General features: G+C 42.3%; 1 protein-coding gene and 1 long non-coding RNA gene across 5 annotated transcripts in view; one reads left to right on the top strand and one right to left on the bottom strand.

Annotated features, from left to right (window-relative positions):
• Nucleotides 1-21,464, bottom strand: part of FAM83E (family with sequence similarity 83 member E) — a 149,761-nt gene that overhangs the window by 62,469 nt on the left and 65,828 nt on the right. For 3 of the 4 annotated variants that reach the window (XM_072110482.1, XM_072110481.1, XM_072110483.1), the window contains one exon: nucleotides 11,964-12,131. The exons of the other annotated variant lie outside the window; for it this stretch is intronic. In XM_072110482.1, the coding sequence (XP_071966583.1) occupies nucleotides 11,964-12,131 (168 nt within the window). The remainder of the gene's footprint in view (nucleotides 1-11,963; nucleotides 12,132-21,464) is intronic. 4 annotated transcript variants of the gene reach the window in all.
• LOC140064051 (uncharacterized) lies at nucleotides 2,903-4,585 on the top strand. The gene is made up of 4 exons (XR_011847686.1): nucleotides 2,903-3,204; nucleotides 3,715-3,779; nucleotides 3,874-4,049; nucleotides 4,522-4,585. It is a non-coding gene; the product is annotated as an uncharacterized lncRNA (long non-coding RNA).

Below are 21,464 nucleotides of genomic sequence, written 5' to 3'. Positions count from 1 at the left end.
AGCCAGGAAGCTGCTGCTAAAGCAAATTAAACTATGGGATGTATCAAGAGAGGAATAGATTCTCATGATAAGGACATAGTTTTGCCCTTATACACTCTATCACTGGTCAGACCACAGGCGAGGCGATTCTATCTTTGAAATAGACAAAGGTTCTTTACTGTAAGAGCAGTAAGACTGTGGAACTCTCTGCCGCAGGAGGTTGTTTTGCCAGACTCTATGTACATGCTCAAGAGAGGCCTGGGTGCCTTTCTGGAGAGCAAAAATATTACAATAAAAATAAACATTTGTTATATTATTAAAGGTTGGACTGAGCATCTTTTTCCAGCCGTATATACTATAATACTATGAACCCTTAGTGCTCACCCAGCACACATACAACTATACATTTTATGTGTTAAGTTTTTACTCATGATTTCTTCCACTTATTATATGTTCAGTGCTCCTCTATGTGATGGAAGCTGCCAGGCTAGTCACCATATACATCCTGTTTGTACAGTGTGTAGTGTTGAATGAATTTACTTGTAAAAAAACTAAATGGGTTTAATGCTAAATTACTTTGAGAGAAAACACAAAAAAGCATGAGATCTGTGGGCAGATTGGATTAGACTCAACTTCAGGGCAAGTACAGGAAGACATTAGTCTCCGTCCACTTCACCTCTGGTGAGAAAGATTTTTTGTCAAACACTTTAAGAACATAAAATACCATAAATTTGGAAAGAAAGGGGCGAATAGCACATATGGGCATTGTTCTGTTTGATTTTAATGGAGGAATCACATCTAATGTTTTCTTCTGATTAAGATCGCCCAAGGGCCAACCATACATGTATATGTACATTGTAATGAGGTCACAAAATCTTTTTTCAAAACCGAGTTTCATAACTAGTGGTGAGCCATACCGAATTTCCCCAGTTTGGACCCCATAGACCCAGAGCCTGAACACACATCATTATTCGGGATCTGGGTCTGTGTTCACGAAACAGCATAAAGCTGCTTGAATGACTGCTGAAGCAGCCAGTTAAGCAGTTTCCAGACCCTTAGCAACCACGAGAATGTCGCCTGTGAACCACGAGAATGCCTGTGACTAACTGGGCTGGACATGTGATTATGCAGTATAAGAACAGCTTATACTTAAGTTGAGTGACTTATAAAAGTGAGCTAGGAAGAGCTTATTACTTGCCAGAGGGTCATTGAGCTAGGCAGTGACTTTGTGAGGCAGTGGCAGTGGCAGTGAGGTTCATATCCTCAGACTTTTTCACCTATTCTCTCTTCCTATGGCTGTAGTATATCATTTTCTTGGCTAACCCTACCAGTTTCTTGACCACTTTGCCTCTTTTACTTTCAATCCTGTGATATTCCACCCATCATCGTGGGAAACTTCAACATCTCTGTTAACACTCCCATTTCCCCTCCTTCCTCTCAGCACTTAGCATTAACTACTAAACCTCTTAGCACTAACTACTTCTCTAGGCCTTCTCCTGACTTTCTTTAATATCTAATTTTACCAATTCATCCTTTCTACTTTGAGACCATAGCCTCCTTTCTTTTACTTTCAATAATCCTTCACCTTCAATGAATCCTATCGCCAATCTCTCATAACGGAACCCACATGCAATAGATACTCACCAACACACAGAAACCTTACAGTCTGCACTATCCCCCATCTCCTCTCTCACCTGTCCAAACCTAGCTACTAACCACTATAATCATACTGTCAGAAGCACGCTAGATGAGATGGCACCACTCACTATCCAAAATTTTCAACCTCACTCACCTGCCAAAACCTGGCTACTAACCACTATAATCATACTGTCAGAACCACGCTAGATGAGATTGCACCACTCACTAACTCATTTTTTTCAGCAGAGGCTACATATTGCTCGCTATAGGGCTGAGTGTACATATTGTATCGCTACAGGGCAGATAGTACATATTGCATCGCTATAAAGCAGAGCGCACATAGTACATCGCTATCAGGCAGAGTGTACATCTTACATCGCTATAGGGCAGAGCGTATATATTGCACCGCTATAGGGCAGATAGCACATAGTACATCGCTATCAGGCAAAGCGAACATTTTGCATTGCTATAGGGCAGATAGCACATAGTACATCGCTTTAGGGCAGATAGCACATATTGCATCGCTATCGAGCAGAGCGCACATAGTACATCGCTTTCAGGCAGAGCATACATATTGCATCGCTATAGGGCAAAGCTTACATATTGCACTACTATAGGGCAGAGCTTACATATTGCACCACTATAAAGCAGAGTGCACATAGTACATCGCTATAGGGCAGAGCTTACATATTGCAGCACTTTAGGGCAGAGCTTACATATTGCACCGCTTTAGGGCAGATATCACATATTTAGAGGACAATTCATCTACGTAAGGGTTTACAAAAGTTCTTTTTATTACAACTCCCCTCCCCAAAAAAACCTGCACCCCTCAAATTATTCAAAACAGCAATGTTACTCAGTTTTATTGCTGTTTTAGCTCCTATTATTCAGTAATGTGGACTCTCCGAGCAGACACTTCATGCTCTAGTTCTGTGAGCTGATAATGTGGATAGATCGGGGTACAGGTGTATATACACTTTTATCTGGCTTCTGACATTGTACTAACACGCTGACACATAGAAGGAGAGATTAGAGATTATGAGATGCCTATTACACAGCCATGAGGTGAGATGAAAATCTCGCTTCCGGCGGCAGATGCCCGAGCCCTTATGAGAGCGGCACCCTGGGCGTCTGTAATGTGGGTGATTCAGGTGCCCATTGGCGCCCAAATCACCCACCATGAAATTAATTGCATCTGCTCCTTTAAGAATACAGAGGCGATTAATATACCGAGCGGAGATGGGATAAGGAGCATGGTGCGTATGCACATAGCATGCATTGCAAGGATCTCCAGCTTCCTGACATGTTCTCCTGTCCTACCGGCCTCCATGTGTAGATAACAGGAGTGAGGAGCCATGATTGTAGCTTCCTCTCTCTGGACCTTGTGCATGGAGACCGGAGGACAGGAGGAGCAGAGGAGACTCGAGGAGCCCAGAAGTGGGCCGAGCCTCAGGACCTGAAGAGTCACTGGATCACAGCAACTCAGTGCAGGCCGGGTGTCCAGTGTCACAGGTTTGCAGACAGGAGCCGCTGAAATGCTGACTGTAACCCCTGATGTGCCAGAGACCAGTAAAGAACAGTGCTCAGGTACTGACCAGAAGCAGAGGGGCTGGAATTGTATGTTCTCCAAGTTAACCCTTGGTGTGTGCATGGAGGCAAAACTTCTCCAAAGATTTTATAAACTTTTTACCTCAACTACCTATTGATTTTTGTTCAACTTTGTATAGATAGGTGAGGATACTAGTTATTACTGTATACTTAACTTTCATCAACCAGTCCTCCATCAGCTACTGCTTATTTCACCTGCACAGACTGAACTAATTTAGCTACAAATGGTATTCTTCATATACTGAACTAATCTTGTATCTGCTGTTGTATATTCCAGCTGTATAGCAACTATGTAGCCCCATGTGCCTAAAGTGAACTAATTCTTTACCAAATACTGTATAATCCACCTGCATAGACTAAACTAAGCCTTTATCAGCTATGAATAGTATTTTCCATTTGTAGTGACTGAACTTATCTGATGTCTACTGTATATTAGGTATAGCAGCTACTGTACGCTTCATCTGCATAAGATCTTTTTATCAACTACAGGCGGTCCTCTACTTAACACCCGACTTACAGACGACCCCTAGTTACAAACGGACCTCTGGATGTTGGTAATTTATTGCACCCTAGACTACAATAATCAGCAAAAACAGTTATCACAGGTGTCTGCAACTAAGCTTTAGCTTTCCTGTGTTCCTGTTCCAGTGCTCCTGTGTGTTCCTGCATTCCTGTTCCCATGCTCCTGTGTGTTCCTGTCCGTTCCTGTGCTCCCATTCCCATCTGCCTGGACCTCCCGTTGCTGACCCCGGATTGGATTTGACCTTGCGTCTCTGCCACCTGCCCTGACCCCGAACCTGTCCAAGAGCCTGTTTTCTGTTAAGGTACCTTAACCTCGGTTGCTAGTCTCACCTGTGGAACGACCTGGTGGTACCCTGCCACAGTAAGACCATCCTGCTTTGTGGCGGGCTCTGGTGAAGACCAGGTGCCACTTAGATTTCGGTCTCAGGTGTCGGCTGGTACCACCCCCGCGGTGGTCCAGAGGATCCACTGATCCTGAATCCTGATAACGTGGTCATGGTGGTTTAGCTGCTGTCATTGAATAGTGTGCAGTAAAACCTAGATCAAATGTTTGCATACCATTTACCATTTACAAACAATCGAGCTGCATCCGCAATACAGAGAGGTAGAAGTGTTATATACTGATTCCTCAATGATATGGCGGGTGCTCTACTGTAAAGTTCCCATGAAGGGTTAAAATAATGCTGAGGATTACCAGCATAAATGTCTTTATTGCGGTATCCGAAGGTTTTAATATACTGACAAAACTCTTTATCCTGCATCATGTTTTTTCAGGCCTGAAACAACTCCTGAGCTAAAGCTTTTCAGTTAATCAACGATGCAGCTTGCATTTTTTTTCCGTCATTAGTAAAATAGATTTTGCCCTTGAATAGCGGTCAGCCTTCAATTCCAATTCTACATTGGATATAATCAATAGACCAAAAGAAGAAGAAATGTGTTTTCCACACCAATTTATCAATAAATAAAAACATGTTTTTACTGAATTGTTATAAATGCCAAAGATAGAGAACAGTACACAGGTGAAAATATATGCCTGGCACTTTACAAGGTGGGAAATACACAAAAAATAATATGTAAAATTGTTAATCACTAGCCTATATAACCCATACCCATAGGGCTCTGTACATTAAAATGGGTACCAATGTACAATATTTACAGAGTAAACTCACTAGTTGTATGGACTAGGTAAATGCTTAGAGGCTTACTGAGGCCCTGTCGTCAAAAGACCTACTGAAACTTGGAGCCGACCCTGAGCGAACGTGTCACCAGAAATGTAATTTTTAGCTGGTGACAGGCTTAACCTATACTATACTGATTTTAGAAATGCCATTGTCAGCATTCTGAATCATTTCAGTAGTTGATTTAAATGTAGTGTAAGTGTTATTCACATAACCTGACTCCCTGACAGCAGCATGTGGTGTGTCCCTGGAGAGGGGGCAGCTGTTGCCTGTCTTGTGCATTGAGCAGGAAGGGGAGGTGGTGGTGTGCAGTGAAGAAAAATTGCGTGAGGAGACACAGGTACACACAGGCTGCAGCTGACCCCTCCCTGGGAATCACCACCCACTGCTGGCAGGGAGTCAGAAAATGTTAATAAAACATATTGAAATGATTAAGAATGCTGACAAAGGTGTTTTTAAAGAGGACCTATCACCCCATTTATCGGCACTAGGAGCTGATTACTAAAGTAAGCAGCTCCCAGTGCTTGAACAAATGCCGCAGTGTTAGAGTGATAGCGTTACCGGAAACCTCCGGTAACGCTATCTAACACTGCGGCAGGGTATAGTGTAATTGTCCGACAGCTCGCAAAGCTGCCCGACGTATTCATGAGGGGGCAGGGTTGTGGCGTGACTAGGGGTGGTGACTGCCGGCCTATGGAGCGAGCGGGGCGGTTCGGGGTAGAGGCAGCGCCTCGGACCGCCCCCTCATGAATACATCGGACAGCTTTGCAAAGTGTCCGATGATTACACTATACCCCGCCGCAGTGTTAGATAGCGTTACCGGAGTTATCACTATAACACTGCGGCGTTTAATCAAGCACTAGGAGCTGCTTACTTTAGTAAGCAGCTCCTAGTGCCGATAAATGGGGTGACAGGTCCTCTTTAAATTCAATATATCATTCCTGGTTTTGGCATAAAAATACTGATGTAAACTACTTAGAATACTACCACGTGAATATAACAAAAAAAGATGCTCGCTCAGTTTTGGCTTGTGATTCTAAGTGGCTAGTGAACTTAAGTGAGTTGAAAAAAGCGGAGTTTTGTGTGTGTTAAGAGTGAATCTGTTGTTTGGGTGATTGTGGACTGAGTATACAGGTAATAGCAAGGCACTTTTCTTAGTGTCACAATTTAAATAGATTTTTTTTTTTTTTTTTCCTTTCTTTGCCTGGTCTGCTAATTGGGAGGAGGGATTAGTGTTCACACATGATAAATTAAGGTCTAGCAACTCACTTTTGAGCTCGCTCAGTTTTGGCTTGTGATTCTAAGTGGCTAGTGAACTTAAGTGAGTTGAAAAAAGCGGAGTTTTGTGTGTGTTAAGAGTGAATCTGTTGTTTGGGTGATTGTGGACTGAGTATACAGGTAATAGCAAGGCACTTTTCTTAGTGTCACAATTTAAATAGATTTTTTTTTTTTTTTTTCCTTTCTTTGCCTGGTCTGCTAATTGGGAGGAGGGATTAGTGTTCACACATGATAAATTAAGGTCTAGCAACTCACTTTTGAGCTCGCTCAGTTTTGGCTTGTGATTCTAAGTGGCTAGTGAACTTAAGTGAGTTGAAAAAAGCGGAGTTTTGTGTGTGTTAAGAGTGAATCTGTTGTTTGGGTGATTGTGGACTGAGTATACAGGTAATAGCAAGGCACTTTTCTTAGTGTCACAATTTAAATAGATTTTTTTTTTTTTTTTTCCTTTCTTTGCCTGGTCTGCTAATTGGGAGGAGGGATTAGTGTTCACACATGATAAATTAAGGTCTAGCAACTCACTTTTGAGCTCGCTCAGTTTTGGCTTGTGATTCTAAGTGGCTAGTGAACTTAAGTGAGTTGAAAAAAGCGGAGTTTTGTGTGTGTTAAGAGTGAATCTGTTGTTTGGGTGATTGTGGACTGAGTATACAGGTAATAGCAAGGCACTTTTCTTAGTGTCACAATTTAAATAGATTTTTTTTTTTTTTTTCCTTTCTTTGCCTGGTCTGCTAATTGGGAGGAGGGATTAGTGTTCACACATGATAAATTAAGGTCTAGCAACTCACTTTTGAGCTCGCTCAGTTTTGGCTTGTGATTCTAAGTGGCTAGTGAACTTAAGTGAGTTGAAAAAAGCGGAGTTTTGTGTGTGTTAAGAGTGAATCTGTTGTTTGGGTGATTGTGGACTGAGTATACAGGTAATAGCAAGGCACTTTTCTTAGTGTCACAATTTAAATAGATTTTTTTTTTTTTTTTCCTTTCTTTGCCTGGTCTGCTAATTGGGAGGAGGGATTAGTGTTCACACATGATAAATTAAGGTCTAGCAACTCACTTTTGAGCTCGCTCAGTTTTGGCTTGTGATTCTAAGTGGCTAGTGAACTTAAGTGAGTTGAAAAAAGCGGAGTTTTGTGTGTGTTAAGAGTGAATCTGTTGTTTGGGTGATTGTGGACTGAGTATACAGGTAATAGCAAGGCACTTTTCTTAGTGTCACAATTTAAATAGATTTTTTTTTTTTTTTTTCCTTTCTTTGCCTGGTCTGCTAATTGGGAGGAGGGATTAGTGTTCACACATGATAAATTAAGGTCTAGCAACTCACTTTTGAGCTCGCTCAGTTTTGGCTTGTGATTCTAAGTGGCTAGTGAACTTAAGTGAGTTGAAAAAAGCGGAGTTTGAAAAAGAGAAGTCCACAGAACTGTAAGTAACCTACATTTTATATCTCTTGATTTATATACTCATCACAGTTTTGTAACTTGGATATGGCTAGCAAGATTGGTGGTATGCTCCAGTGCACACTCTGCCACATGTATACACTGCTGGAGCAAGAGTTCGAGGGTGAATACCGCTGTGACAGATGTGCCCATATTTTTCTACTAGAAGCTCGTGTTAGAGATCTGGAGGAAGATATTGCACGGCTGCGAGCAATTGACAATCTTGAGAGGAGTATGCTGCTCACTGAGCAAGCAATAAGCGGGGTAGAAGTGGAGGGTGGAGAGGAAAGCCAGCAGGGCCAGGTGGGTAGCTGGGTTACTATAAATAGAGGGAGTAGGAAGGGGTCAAAGAAAAGGAAGGCCAACTCTGACTCTGAACATCCAAGCAAAATTGCAAAATTGTGCAATGATGTCAGGACGTCAGTGTCAGAAATGGCAGCCCTAGCGGATCCTGCTCTCCCTTACAGCCGGGGGAGCAGACCAGCTAGTAGTAGGGTGGATGGGAGTGCAGGCAAGCCAAGGCAGCTAGTGGTTGTAGGGGACTCTATAATCAGGAAGACGGATAGAATAATTTGTCGCCAAGACCGCCTCAACCGAATGGTTTGCTGTCTCCCTGGTGCCAGGGTTCGGCATGTGGTGGAAAGGGTGGATAAATTACTGGGAGGGGCTGGGGATGACCCAGCTGTCGTGGTCCATGTTGGTACCAATGACAGAATAGATGGTAGGTGGAGGTGCCTGAAGAATAATTTTAAAGAACTAGGTTCAAAGCTTAAGGAAAGGACCTCCAAGGTAGTATTCTCCGGAATCCTACCTGTGCCATGCGCTACACAGAGCAGACAGCGGGAGCTCAGGGAGTTAAATGCATGGCTCAGATCCTGGTGTAGAGCAGAGGGATTTGGGTTCCTAGAGCATTGGGCTGACTTTTCACTGGGGTACAAGCTGTTTTCTGCAGATAACTTGCACCTAAGTGGAAGGGGGGCTGCTGTGCTGGGGGAGAGGATCCTAGCAGGGGTGGCGGAGTATTTAAACTAGGATCGGGGGAGGAGGAAAAGGAAGACACTGAAGGGGTAGACAGGTCAGAGAGAGGGCAGGTTATGTTGGTGGGTGGTGAGGTGGGCGGTGTATGTGGGACCAAGGCGGTGGATAAGGAGATCCACAAGTTGCAGAACAGTGGTGAGGATATATGTGCCAGTAAAATTACTTTAAATCAGATAAATAACTGTGGAAAATTAAATTGTATGTTCACAAATGCCAGAAGTATCACAGGCAAAATGGGCGAGCTTGAGGCTCTGATATTAGAGGAACAGTTAGATGTTGTTGGTGTAGTAGAGACATGGCTTGATGCATCGCATGATTGGGGTGTTAATATTCAAGGTTTTACACTCTTTCGGAAAGACAGGGCAAATAGGAGGGGAGGTGGTGTATGTCTGTATGTCAGAAGAGACTTAAAAGCGATTGTGAATGAGTCAGTGGTCTCAGAAGAGTGTGAGGAGGCTGAAACTTTGTGGGTTGAAATTCAAAGCCAAGAGAGCTTTGAAAAAATTATTTTGGGTGTAATTTATAGACCCCCTAACATCTCTGAGGAAATAGAGGGTCACCTATATAAACAGATGGAGCGGGCTGCACAGGAGGGGACCGTAGTGATAATGGGAGACTTTAACTTTCCAAATATAAATTGGGGTCAGGGCTCGTCTTCATCTATGAAGGGGAAACATTTTATGAACATTCTTCAGGATAATTTTATGGTGCAGCTTGTAGAAGATCCCACAAGAGGTGACGCATTGTTGGACCTTGTGATTTCTAACAATGAGGAGATTGTCCAAAATGTCAGTGTCAGGGAACCCCTTGGGAACAGCGATCATAATATAATTATTTTCCTCTTAAACTTTAAAAAGCAGAAACAGGTGGGAAAATCGAAAACTTTGAATTTTAAGAGGGCCAATTTCCAGAAATTCAGGGCTGCACTACTGGATACAGACTGGGATCAGATACTGTCACATGGTGATACTAATGTTAAATGGGAGAATTTCAAATCTATCCTGGGTTTTTATACTTCTAAATTTATTCCAATAGGTAACAAGTATAGACGGGCTAGATTACACCCTGCGTGGCTTACAGCTACAGTTAAAAGGGCAATTAATGATAAAAAGAGGGCATTTAAAAAATATAAATCTGATGGGTCACCAGAGGCTTTCAATACTTACAAAAAACTTACCAAAATCTGTAAAAAAGAAATCAAATCAGCCAAAATACAAAATGAAAGACAGGTGGCTAAAGATAGCAAAACAAATCCCAAGAAATTTTTTAAGTATATCAATGCAAAAAAAAATGGGTCAGAACAGGTTGGACCCCTTTATTCGGAAAATGGGGCATCGGTGACTGGAGACCAAGAGAAGGCGGAGTTACTTAATAGGTTTTTTAGCTCCGTTTATACAATAGAAGAGAGAACTTCTGACTTGGGTGGTGCCAGTGCGGGTCATGCACCCTGTAATATACTAGACTGGCTAAATGTAGACATTATCCAATCTAAGCTCAATAAAATCAATGTGTACAAAGCTCCTGGACCAGATGGGTTACACCCCAGAGTTCTTAAAGAACTCAGTTCTGTTATTGCTCTACCACTGTCTAAAATCTACAGGGATTCCGTAATGTCTGGTGTGGTGCCAAGTGACTGGCGCAAGGCAAATGTGGTGCCAATATATAAAAAGGGCTCTAGAACTTCGCCAGGCAATTACAGGCCTGTAAGCTTAACTTCCATTGTGGGGAAAGTATTGGAAGGGTTAGTAAAAGACTACATACTGGAGTATGTGACATCAAATAGAATAATAAGTGATAGCCAGCATGGGTTTACTAAGAATAGAAGTTGTCAAACTAACCTTATCTGCTTCTATGAAGAGGTGAGCAGATGCCTGGATGGAGGAGCAGCTGTGGATATTGTGTTCTTGGACTTTGCAAAGGCATTTGACACTGTTCCTCATAGACGCCTGATGGGTAAAATTAGGGCTATTGGTTTGGCAGAAATCATTTGCAATTGGATTGAAAACTGGCTGAAGGATCGTATCCAGAGAGTTGTGGTCAATGATTCATACTCGGAATGGTCACTAGTTATGAGTGGTGTACCTCAGGGTTCTGTGCTTGGCCCACTACTATTTAATATATTTATTAATGATATAGAGGTAGGAATTAATAGCACTGTGTCTATTTTTGCAGATGACACCAAACTGTGTAGTGTAATACAGTCTATGGAGGATGTTCATAGGCTGCAGGGTGACTTGGACAAACTGAATGTTTGGTCATCCACTTGGCAAATGAGGTTTAATGTGGATAAATGTAAGGTTATGCACCTGGGGGCCAATAATCCAAAGGCAAAATATGTCCTTGGGGGAGTAAATCTGGGAGAGTGCCTTGTTGAGAAGGACCTGGGGGTACTAGTAGATCATAAATTGAATAACAGCATGCAATGTCAATCAGCTGCCTCTAAAGCTAGTAGGATCTTGTCGTGTATCAAAAGTGGTATGGACTCTCGTGATAGGGATGTAATATTACCCCTGTACAAGGCACTGGTTCGGCCTCACCTGGAATATGCTGTCCAGTTCTGGGCACCGGTCCATAAAAAGGATGCCCTGGAGCTGGAGAGGGTTCAACGTAGAGCCACAAAAATGATAAGGGGTATGGAGGGTCTTAGTTATGAGGAAAGATTAAAACAACTAGATTTATTTAGTCTGGAAAAGAGACGACTACGAGGGGACATGATTAATTTATTTAAATATATGAATGGTCCATACAAAAAATATGGTGGTAAGTTGTTTCAGATTAGATCAAATCAAAAGACGAGGGGGCACTGTCTCCGTCTGGAGAAAACAAGGTTTAATCACCGGAGGCGACAGGGCTTTTTTACTATGAGAACTGTAACTCTGTGGAATAGTCTGCCTCAGGCGCTGGTCACAGCAGGGACAGCAGAGAGCTTTAAGAAGGGTCTAGATGCCTTTTTACACCTAAATAACATTGATGGTTATGTTATATAGAATTGTTCCCCTAAATCCCTTCCTCATCCAATCCCTTCCCTTCCTTGGTTGAACTTGATGGACAGGTGTCTTTTTTCAACCGTATAAACTATGAAACTATGAAACTATAGGTTGCTCCCGATTATTGAAGACCATGTGCCAGTATTCAGTAAATCATGAAGCAAACTGCATTTAGTGCACTTTGCCTCACTTCTGATAAATCTAGGCCTATAATTTCAAGTATTGCACCTTTTGAAAATCTAGAGAAAATCAATTAAAAACTTTCTAGATATTTATAGAAGTAGAATACATCAACAGAAATGTTGGCACTGTACCTCTGTAAATCTAACGTTGATTCCAGTTGTTTCCACCATATGAATAAAGGAGGCCAGATTATGTAAATTCAGAATTATATATACGGGAATCATGTGTCGTGTAGCTGCTTCATACATATCCAAGAAGATATCTGGATCTGTAAATATGTCCATCACAACAGCAATTACCTGCAAAAAAAACCAAACAAAATAGACAGTTAATAAACAAAAAGCGTAAAGTATAAAAAAACTTTTGCCTAACTCTGCACTAAGTTAAAGGTGTATTTCCAAAAAGACAAGTTTCCTAAATGTCACAATAAAAGATGACACATTCTCTAATTCGTTGTTAGTAACAAAAATACACATTTTGAGATGTATCAGAGCTGGAGAGTGTCATTTTGTGTAATATGCTTCTCATTGGTCTAATTTCTGATCTGTCTCATCTGTCTCTATGAGACATATGATGTTCAGAACGTAAATGAAAGTGTATATAAACTTGAAACCTTAGAGAGTCCCCGTCCACATACTGGAATTTTACACTGACCATCACTGAGTAATAGGAGCTAAAACAGCAATAAATTTAGTGGGACAGTTATGTTTTGCAGTTGCTGTCCCACCATCCCAGGCAGTTGGGAGAATGTTCTGGGGTGCCCCTCTCTGCCCCATATTGTCCTGCCTCCTCCTGATACTTGCAAAGCATTGGGACCAGAAAGAGGCTGGATCAGCTCCTTGCTACCTCCTCAGATGTCTGAAGAAGTCATGTGAGGAGGTAGCTCCTCTCCTCAGCAGGCCCCAACCCACCCCTCCTCTGAGGTACAGTTGGAGTCCTAGCAATGGGTAGAAGAGGAAGTGAGACTGCTACAGGAGAACAATGGAAGGTAAGTAGGTAGTTTTTTTTTTGTTAAATACCCAAGAACAGGAGAAAGGAGGCCACAACAAGAGGAGGCTGGAGGACAGGGATCCTCAGGTAGAGGAGGCTACGCTAGATGACAGGAAGCTGCAGGAGGGGACTGGATGACAGGAGGCTACAGGAAGGGGCTGGAGAACAAGAGGCCACAGAAGGAGCCTGGAAGACAGGGGGCCAAGGGAAGAGAAGGAAACACTGAAGGACCACAGTCCAAAGGATAAGGCTGAAGGACAGGAGGCCACATGAGGAGGCTGGAGGATTGGAGGCCACATGAGGAGGCTGAAGGAGAGGGGGAAACAAGAGAAGACTGGAGGACAGGAGGCCACAGGAGGATACTGAAGAACAGGAGGCTACAGGATGAGGCTGGAGGATAGAAACCTACAATATGAGGGAGGATGGAGGACAGGAAGCAACATGATAAGGAGGATTGAGGACAGAAGGGCACAATATGAGGAGGATGGAGGACAGGGGCCACACCATGTGATGAGGGATGGGGATTGAAGTACAAATAGTATTATGTATAAGTTTGGGAAGATAAATAAAAGTGGAACACCAAATGTAAAGGGAGGATTAAATTAAATAGGGGTGGGGGCGGAGCCTGACCGCGCTGCATGGCAGACGCTCCTTGCTGAGCTCCTGCTACACAGTTTAAGCTCCAATGAAATACAGCGACCCACTACAGCTAAAATGGTCCGCACAAAGAGAGAATACACAGGAGACCCCCAGGGAACACCGAAACTAAAGAAAAACGCAGGGGGTTTAGATAAATATCTCCGCAAAAAGCACACTACCCCACCGACCAAGAAAGGCAAGATGGTGCCGGAGCCCATGCTGGAGTCTGACATAACGGATGACTCGGACCTGGACAGTGTCGCAGGGCAAGAGGAACAGGAACAGCACTAAGACTCGGCACCACCGTCCAGAAATTTCCTCAAAAAGCTCCTGTCACAAGCAATTACCCCGGTAATGAAGCAGCTTACCGCTATACACGCTGAGGTGAAATCCATCGGATACCGGGAAGAGCAGCTAGAGGAACAGCGGTAATTGAGCACAGCGAGGCCCTGGTGTATGTGAACGGAGTATAAGCAGATGCCATCAACAACGCACTGCTTCTGATAGAGGATCAAGAGAATCGCAGCAGAAGATGCAACATCAGAATAAAAGGTCTCTCGGAAGACATAACAGCCGAAATGCTCCGCTCCAAGGTACTTTCTATTTTTTCTCTACTATTACCTACCGATAAGGCTAAAGACATAGTCATTGAGACTCATTAAGGCCCCCTCCGGAAGCGGATGATACCCCAAGGGACATAGTGTGTGGCTTATTAAGCTACCGGGATACAGAAGCTATCCTAAAGGCGTCTAGAGCAAATTCTGGGAATTTGAAGGTTCCTCAATCACCATCTTTCAAGACATAGCTCCATCCACACTATACAAGAGACGTTTATTGCGTTCTCTCACAGACAATTTGAGACAAAAGAAGATTCTTTTCAAATGGCTGTACCCATTCGGGATCACATTCTCTACAGAAGGCAAGAGATGCACCATTAAACATCCAAGGGACTTAACAAGAGCCTTGGCGATCCTGGAAATTGAACCATTGAGTATCACCTCATGGCTCCCTATTACAGAACAACACTTGGACTTACCAAGCCTTCCTAAAGTCAGCCAATGGGCAACTTCGGGAAGGACTAAATCCCCTAAGGCTAAGAAGAAGAATAATATGGACACTTGATATAGTGAGCCTAAAAGTAGGCACGAGAGGCCTCTAGGGTAATGTATGGCTATTGTTGTGAAATATTTGTAGAGCCGGCCTGGACAAGGCTTGATTGCAAAGTTTAGTTAACTATTTTTAGTATCACAAGTTAATTTTATTGGATTTTCTTGTATAACATAGTGGGTTTTAAACTAGACCCTTTTGAATATATAGGAGCAAGCCTGTGTGCTCCGATCAAGACATGCTCTTAACACCAGAGCAATTTTTCCACTCCTTTCCTCCAGAAATTCACCCGAGGCAGGGTCACAGCATAAAAGAGAAAAACACATGCCCTTATTTTGCTGTAATGCTGTGCCCAGGCAACGGGATATGGAAACCACATTTCAAGGAGGCATCGCCAAATGCGGCCATAACAGTTAATGTATGTTGTTTGAATGTTTCAATAAGTATAGGTTATTGCATTATTGGTTCACAGTGTAAAGAAGGTACCCATTTTGAGAAAACCCTAAAAGGTTACCCAATACAATTAAGCAGTCCCTGCTACAGACCCAGTTATTCATATGGCTAGCTTAAAAAGCGCTACCTATAACGTCAGAGGGCTCAACACCCCCCAAAAATGCTCACAACTCTACACCTTACTCAAAAGAGATAAAATCGATATATTTTTCTTACAAGAAACACATTTTAAGATAGGTAAAATACCACTCATACCCAGGAAAAGATTCAGTCAATGTTTCCACAATGCCCACTCACAAGCTGCAAGAGGAGTGTCTATATGGCTGTCACCAAAAGTACCCTTCATACACGAAAGGACATGGAGGGATGAAGAGGGTAGAATATTACTGGTAGTAGGAAAAATAGTTAATACTACAGTCACACTAGTCTCATTGTATGCCCCAAATAGAGGACAAGTGAATTGGTTAAAGGAAGCTGTGCATAAAATAAACACTTATGCAAATGGGGTGAAAATTGTAGGAGGAGACATTAATTTGGCACTGAACCCTATCTTAGACTGTTCTATAGGAAAATCCTCTCACTCCAGGAAAGCATTGGGTACCATCAACAGAACCCTGAGAAGTCATGGCCTGATAGACTCATGGAGAACATTACATCCTGCAGTGAAGGACTTCACACATTATTCAGCTATGCACCGCAGGTACTAGAGGTTAGATTATTTTTTCATTACAGACTCTCATATAAATATACTCAAAAAGGTGACCATAGGGCCAGCAACCATATCAGACCACAACCCAGTCATCATGGAAATTTGCCTCAAAAACCTACCGATTAAAGAATGGATTTGGAGGCTAAATGAAACACTTCTAGATAGGAGAGAAGATGTAGCCTGGATAGAAAACAAGATGGAACAATTCTTTTCGAGGAATGTTCCCAGGGACACATTGGAGACTTATAACTGGGAATCCCATAAAATGGCAATCAGAGGGGAGTTCATAGCGCTGGGGGTGAGAACTAAGAAAAAGAAAAACAATATCCTAAATGAACTGCTAGAGAAAATAGCAAAATTAGAGGCCATCACTAAACACTCTACCGCAATTAATCGCCAAGAAGAATTAGCAGACTTAAGGAAAAAACTCCTAGACACCCTGAGCATTACACATGCCAAAAACTACCAAAACTTCAAATATAAATTTTACGGCCACGGGGATAAAGGAAACAAATTAATGGAACATCTTATTAAGGGGGAAAGAGAAGCAAATTTTATAACTAATATCAAGACACCAGAGGGCAGGATAGCGAGCATGACGTCAGAAATAGCAGAGGCCTTCCTTCATTTTTACAGCACACTGTACAACATTGACAATCAACAGGGTGGTGACACAAACCAACAAATGAAAGAAATGAAAGATTTTCTATCTAAACTAGATCTACCAATACTATCTGAAGAGGAAGGGGCTGGACTCTTAAAAGCTGTTACAGAAGAGGAGTTGGCTGACATTCTTGCCACAAGAGCCCTGGTCCAGACGGGCTAACAGTCAGCTATTATAAAAAATTTGCTAAACACCTATTGCCACATATGGTAAAATGGTGTAACGCCCTTCTAGCAGGAGAAAAACCACCCCCGCAAGCTCTCTCAGCTACCATAGTGGTTTTACCTAAGCCGGGTAAGAACCCTGACTGTTGTGGTAATTCCCGCCGATTGCTCTACTTAATGTAGCTATAAAGATTTGGGCAAAACTTCTTGCTAGGAGGATAAATACATACCTACCCAAATTAATAGACAAAGAACAAACAGGGTTTGTGCCGGGGAGAGAAGGGAATCACAATTCCATAAGAGTCATTCAGGCAATATGTATCACAAGAGAGTGCAATATTCCGCTAGTCCTTCTCGGCATTGATGCCGAGAAGGTTTTCCATAGAATAAAGTGGAAATATATGGAAGCATCATTAGAACAGATGGGATTCCCATTAGCATTCATTCAGGCTATAATGACTCTATACGCAAAATCAAGTGCCAGAATCAGGATTAATCGAACCTTATCGAGAGCGTTCCAAATCAAAAATAGCACTCGACAAGGATGTCCACTTTCACCTTCTCTCTTTATCCTCACTATGGAAAGTCTGTTGCAGGCCCTTAGAAGACATCCAAACATACAAGGACTAACCATAGGGGGAAGAACCTATCTCAATGCTGCATTTGCAGATGACCTTTTATTAATGATCACAAAACCTGCACAAGCCTTCAAACATATGATAAAAGACAAGGAAGCAGCACTCCGTGGAAAATTCTGTGTTTTTATTTCGCCAGTGGGCAGATGCAACGTTTCAGCTGTCGCTATGCAGCCATTTTCAAGCATAATTAGTGGTAGTACAAGGCAGGTATTTATCCCCCACAGGATGTGACATCATTAATCAATTAACAATAGGTGAAATAAGATACAATATAAATTCATATTTGGTAGTGGTAAGTAAGTGAGGCCGTGTTACAATGTGTCAAAAGTGTAATACACAGTACAATATTTACATTAAATGCCATTAGACAGTCAGTCCACGGCTCCGTCATGCCTGAAGTAAATAGACCAATAGCGCATGACCAGCACGTTGCCTGGGCAACCAGGACAACAGAAGGGAATGGAAACAGCTCAGGAAAAGTTTTTCTACGAGCAATGGCACACATAGCTCTAAGACCCACACATCAAGGTTCGGCGCTCACCTCAGTTAGGAACACATGCGGCTCCCGGGGGGACTAGCTGGGACATCGAGATCTCGTTGCGGAATGCCCGAAGGGCAACCGCCGCGATCAATCTTGTCACACAGCGACGTCACTCACCCATGGATACCTCTACTCTCGCGAGAGTGTCCAGACTGGGAAGCGGCCATCTTGGAAGAGGGCATACACGAGCGAGTGCCAGTATTGAGGTAAAGTAAAGGAAAAGAAAAGCACTTAAGGGAAGAACAACGGGATGCAATAATAGTAGTAAAGGGTCAGTATTTGCAGATCGCTTAGATCCATAGAAAAGTGCATCCAAGTAGATATCCGTTGTCCTCCTGTGCGGTACACTTTTGAGCTGTATCAAAATTGGTCATATGCGCGAGTGTCACAACATATAAAGAATAAGGCATTGTTTAGTAATAATATGAAGATAAAATAATGGGCTGACGGAACACACAGGGTTGGGTGTCCATAATTCCATATAGAGGGTGATCTATAGGGAGAAAGAAAGAAGAGAAGAATGATGAATAAAAAATTGTACATAAATAAGAGTTGTACATAACCAAAAAAAGAACATTTACTTCGTTACACTGTTGTCTATATGTGAGTAAACAAAGGGGAATCATAGGGCAAACTTAATTCAAGGTATTCACATTAAATTCAATGTTGAGACCATTGGGTTGTAGGGTGTTGAGTCTATAGATCCATTCAGTTTCACGCTTTTTAAGGATCTTCTGTCGATCCCCACCTCTGCGCAGGGGTGGGATATGGTCTATAATACAGAATTTCAATTGTTGTATGGAGTGCCCACAGTCGACAAAATGGCGAGGGACAGGTAGGTCAAGTTTAGATGTATTTATGGTCGACCTGTGATTGTGTAATCTGAGTCTGCACTCAGTGGTGGTTTCTCCTATATAAATCTTCGGGCATGGGCATAGTAAAGCATATATAACATGGTCTGTTCTGCATGTCAGATGGTGTCTAATGGTAAATTTCTTACCAGAGACAGGACCAGTAAAAAAAAGGGCCTTTAAGCATGTAATTACAATTTTCACAGCTCATGCATGCGTAACAGCCCGGTTTCAAAGTCGATGCCAAATTCTGTTTCTTATTGACGGGGCCAAGATCACTTTTAACAAGGTGATCTTTCAAATTCCTCGGTCTCCTATAGGAGAATAAAGGGGGGGCCTTAACGGCCTGGATATCATGATGGTATCGAGAAAGTATGGACCAGTGTTTGGAAATCAGGTTAGAGATAGATTGGCTCTGAGGACAAAAGGTAGATACAAATGGAATCCTATCAGTAGATGTTTGGTTCCTAGTGCGAGGTGTCATTAATGAGGACTTGTCTAGAAGTTTAGCCTTTTCACAATGTCTATGTACCAGCTGTTTGGGGTACCCTCTGGCTACAAATTTTGCACACATCTCGTCTAGCCTCTGGTCCACTCGTTTGGGATCATCAACAATCCTCCGGACTCTGACCATTTGGCTAAAGGGGAGGGAATTTACTGTACATTTGGGATGTGCACTGTCGTACCTTAGAAGGTTATTACGGTCAGTGTTTTTGACAAATAAATCAGTTTTCAGTCTATCACCTTCCACATACACATTAGTATCCAGGAACTGTACATTTGTATAAGAGAAAGATTTAGTAAATTTAATATCTGGATCCATCTGATTTAAATAATCAAAAAAGGTGAGGAACATGTCAAGATTCCCTGTCCAGATCAGGAAGATGTCGTCGATGAAACGCCACCACCCCAGCACATGTGCAAAGAGTGGGGACGTATACACCGACGTTTCCTCAAGGTCTGCCATAAACATATTAGCATATGTGGGGGCCATATTGGCCCCCATTGCTGTCCCGCGTAGCTGTAAGAAGTAGTCATTATCAAACAAGAAATAATTGCAAGTCAAGATAATTTCTAATAGATCCAATATGAATGTCTGACAATTCATAGAAAGATCAGTGGTCAATAAAGCTTTTTTTACACATAACAGTCCCCTCTCGTGGTTGATATTTGTATACAGACTGGTGATGTCAAAAGAGGCCAGAATGGTGTTAGGTGGAATCACTACATCCTGAATTTTCAAGAGAAAATCGGAGGTGTCCCTAATGTAGGATTTAGCATCAGTGGCAAAACCGCAGAGGAATTTATCCACAAATCTAGCTGCTGATGAGAGTATTGAGTCACTTCCTGACACTATAGGTCTGCCTGGAGGGTCAATGAGCCTCTTATGGATTTTAGGCAGACAATACAGTATCGGAGTGACAGTCTTGTCAGGAGTAAGAAACAAATGTGTGGCTTTATCAATGGTATCTGATGCGTATGCATTATCGACCAACAACCTCAGTCTCTTAGAAATCCAGGGTAAGGGATTTTCGGACAACTTGTAATGAATATCAGCATCGGAGAGTTGGCGTTGGATTTCAGCCAGATATTTGATCTGGTCCATGACGACAATTGCACCACCCTTATCGGCTGGTTTAATAACCAAATTGTCGTCATGGATCAGCTCAGAGAGCGCCAATCTGGTGGCTCTAGACAGATTGCTGCGGATGGTAGGCTGCGTATCAGAACGATATTTACATTTCAATGATTCAATATCATGCTTAACTGATGTAATGAAAGTTTCAACAGCACAGGAGTTAATAAATGGAATGAAATCACTTTTGTTAAACAAACCAAGGTCTTTAAGACATATATCAGGAACACAGTCCGGAGTAAGGTTGGTTGGCCCAGGGGTCTGATATTGGGCAAACCAAATCTTGAGTTTAATAGATCTAAAGAAACGGGCTAGATCAGCCTCAAGTTTCAACCAATCAGTCCTGCCAGTAGGGCAGAAAGATAGCCTCTTACTTAAAAGTTCTACTTGCAAATCAGACAATGTGTAGGACGAAATATTTACCACCAGATCGTTCTGTGAAGATTTCATTTCTTCTGTGCTGTTGTTTTCAACAATTTGGAACTTCGTGTCATGGGGCTGCCTTCTGTGCCGCCTTCCACCGCGCCGGATCTTTCTCCTCCTCCCTTCGGACAAGCATCGCCGACCTCTAAAAAAGGCAATCCCTGAGATGATGCCATTTCCGATTTATTTAGTTGTGCTGATGGAGGTTTAGGTGATTTCTTGGAGTACTGTTGTTTCTGTGCCCTTGGTTCTATTCTCTCCTCGAGTTGCCAATTATAGATTTTACCCACTTTATAGTTCTCTGAGTCTCGATGCCATTTGTGTCGTTTGGTTTCCTCTTGATCATGTTTAAATTTAGAAAAGACTCCTGATGACTTCTCTTTATATATTGTAAATTCGGATGCATCCATCAGCTGTTGTAATTGAGTCTCATATATGGTAAGTTTGTTCGATGTGGTTTCAATCTCCTTCTGTAAAAAACATCAAATGCATATTTATTAGTAAGTCCTTCAAAAATACGACAGAATTCAGCGTTATTTGAGAATAAGTTGGGTCTCAATTGTGGTCTGAGACCACGTGGGATCATCTTGTTCTTGTAATATTCACCCAAGAGAGAGAGATGTAGTTTCAACGTAATCAATCTCCTAGATTCAGTTTCAAAGAGTCTCTTGACGTCAATTTTAGATGGAATACTCAAGAAGGAGGTATCTCCCAGAGAGCCCCCAAGGATACGATGCACATCGTCTTCAGTGTACGAAAATACCACAGGTGAAACAGGTTCAGTTCTTAATACATATAGTTTCTCACTCACGTGCAC

The sequence above is a fragment of the Engystomops pustulosus genome, chromosome 6 (genome assembly GCF_040894005.1).
Source record: "Engystomops pustulosus chromosome 6, aEngPut4.maternal, whole genome shotgun sequence".
Classification (NCBI taxonomy): domain Eukaryota; kingdom Metazoa; phylum Chordata; class Amphibia; order Anura; family Leptodactylidae; genus Engystomops; species Engystomops pustulosus.
This window is presented reverse-complemented; position numbering and strand designations above follow the sequence as displayed.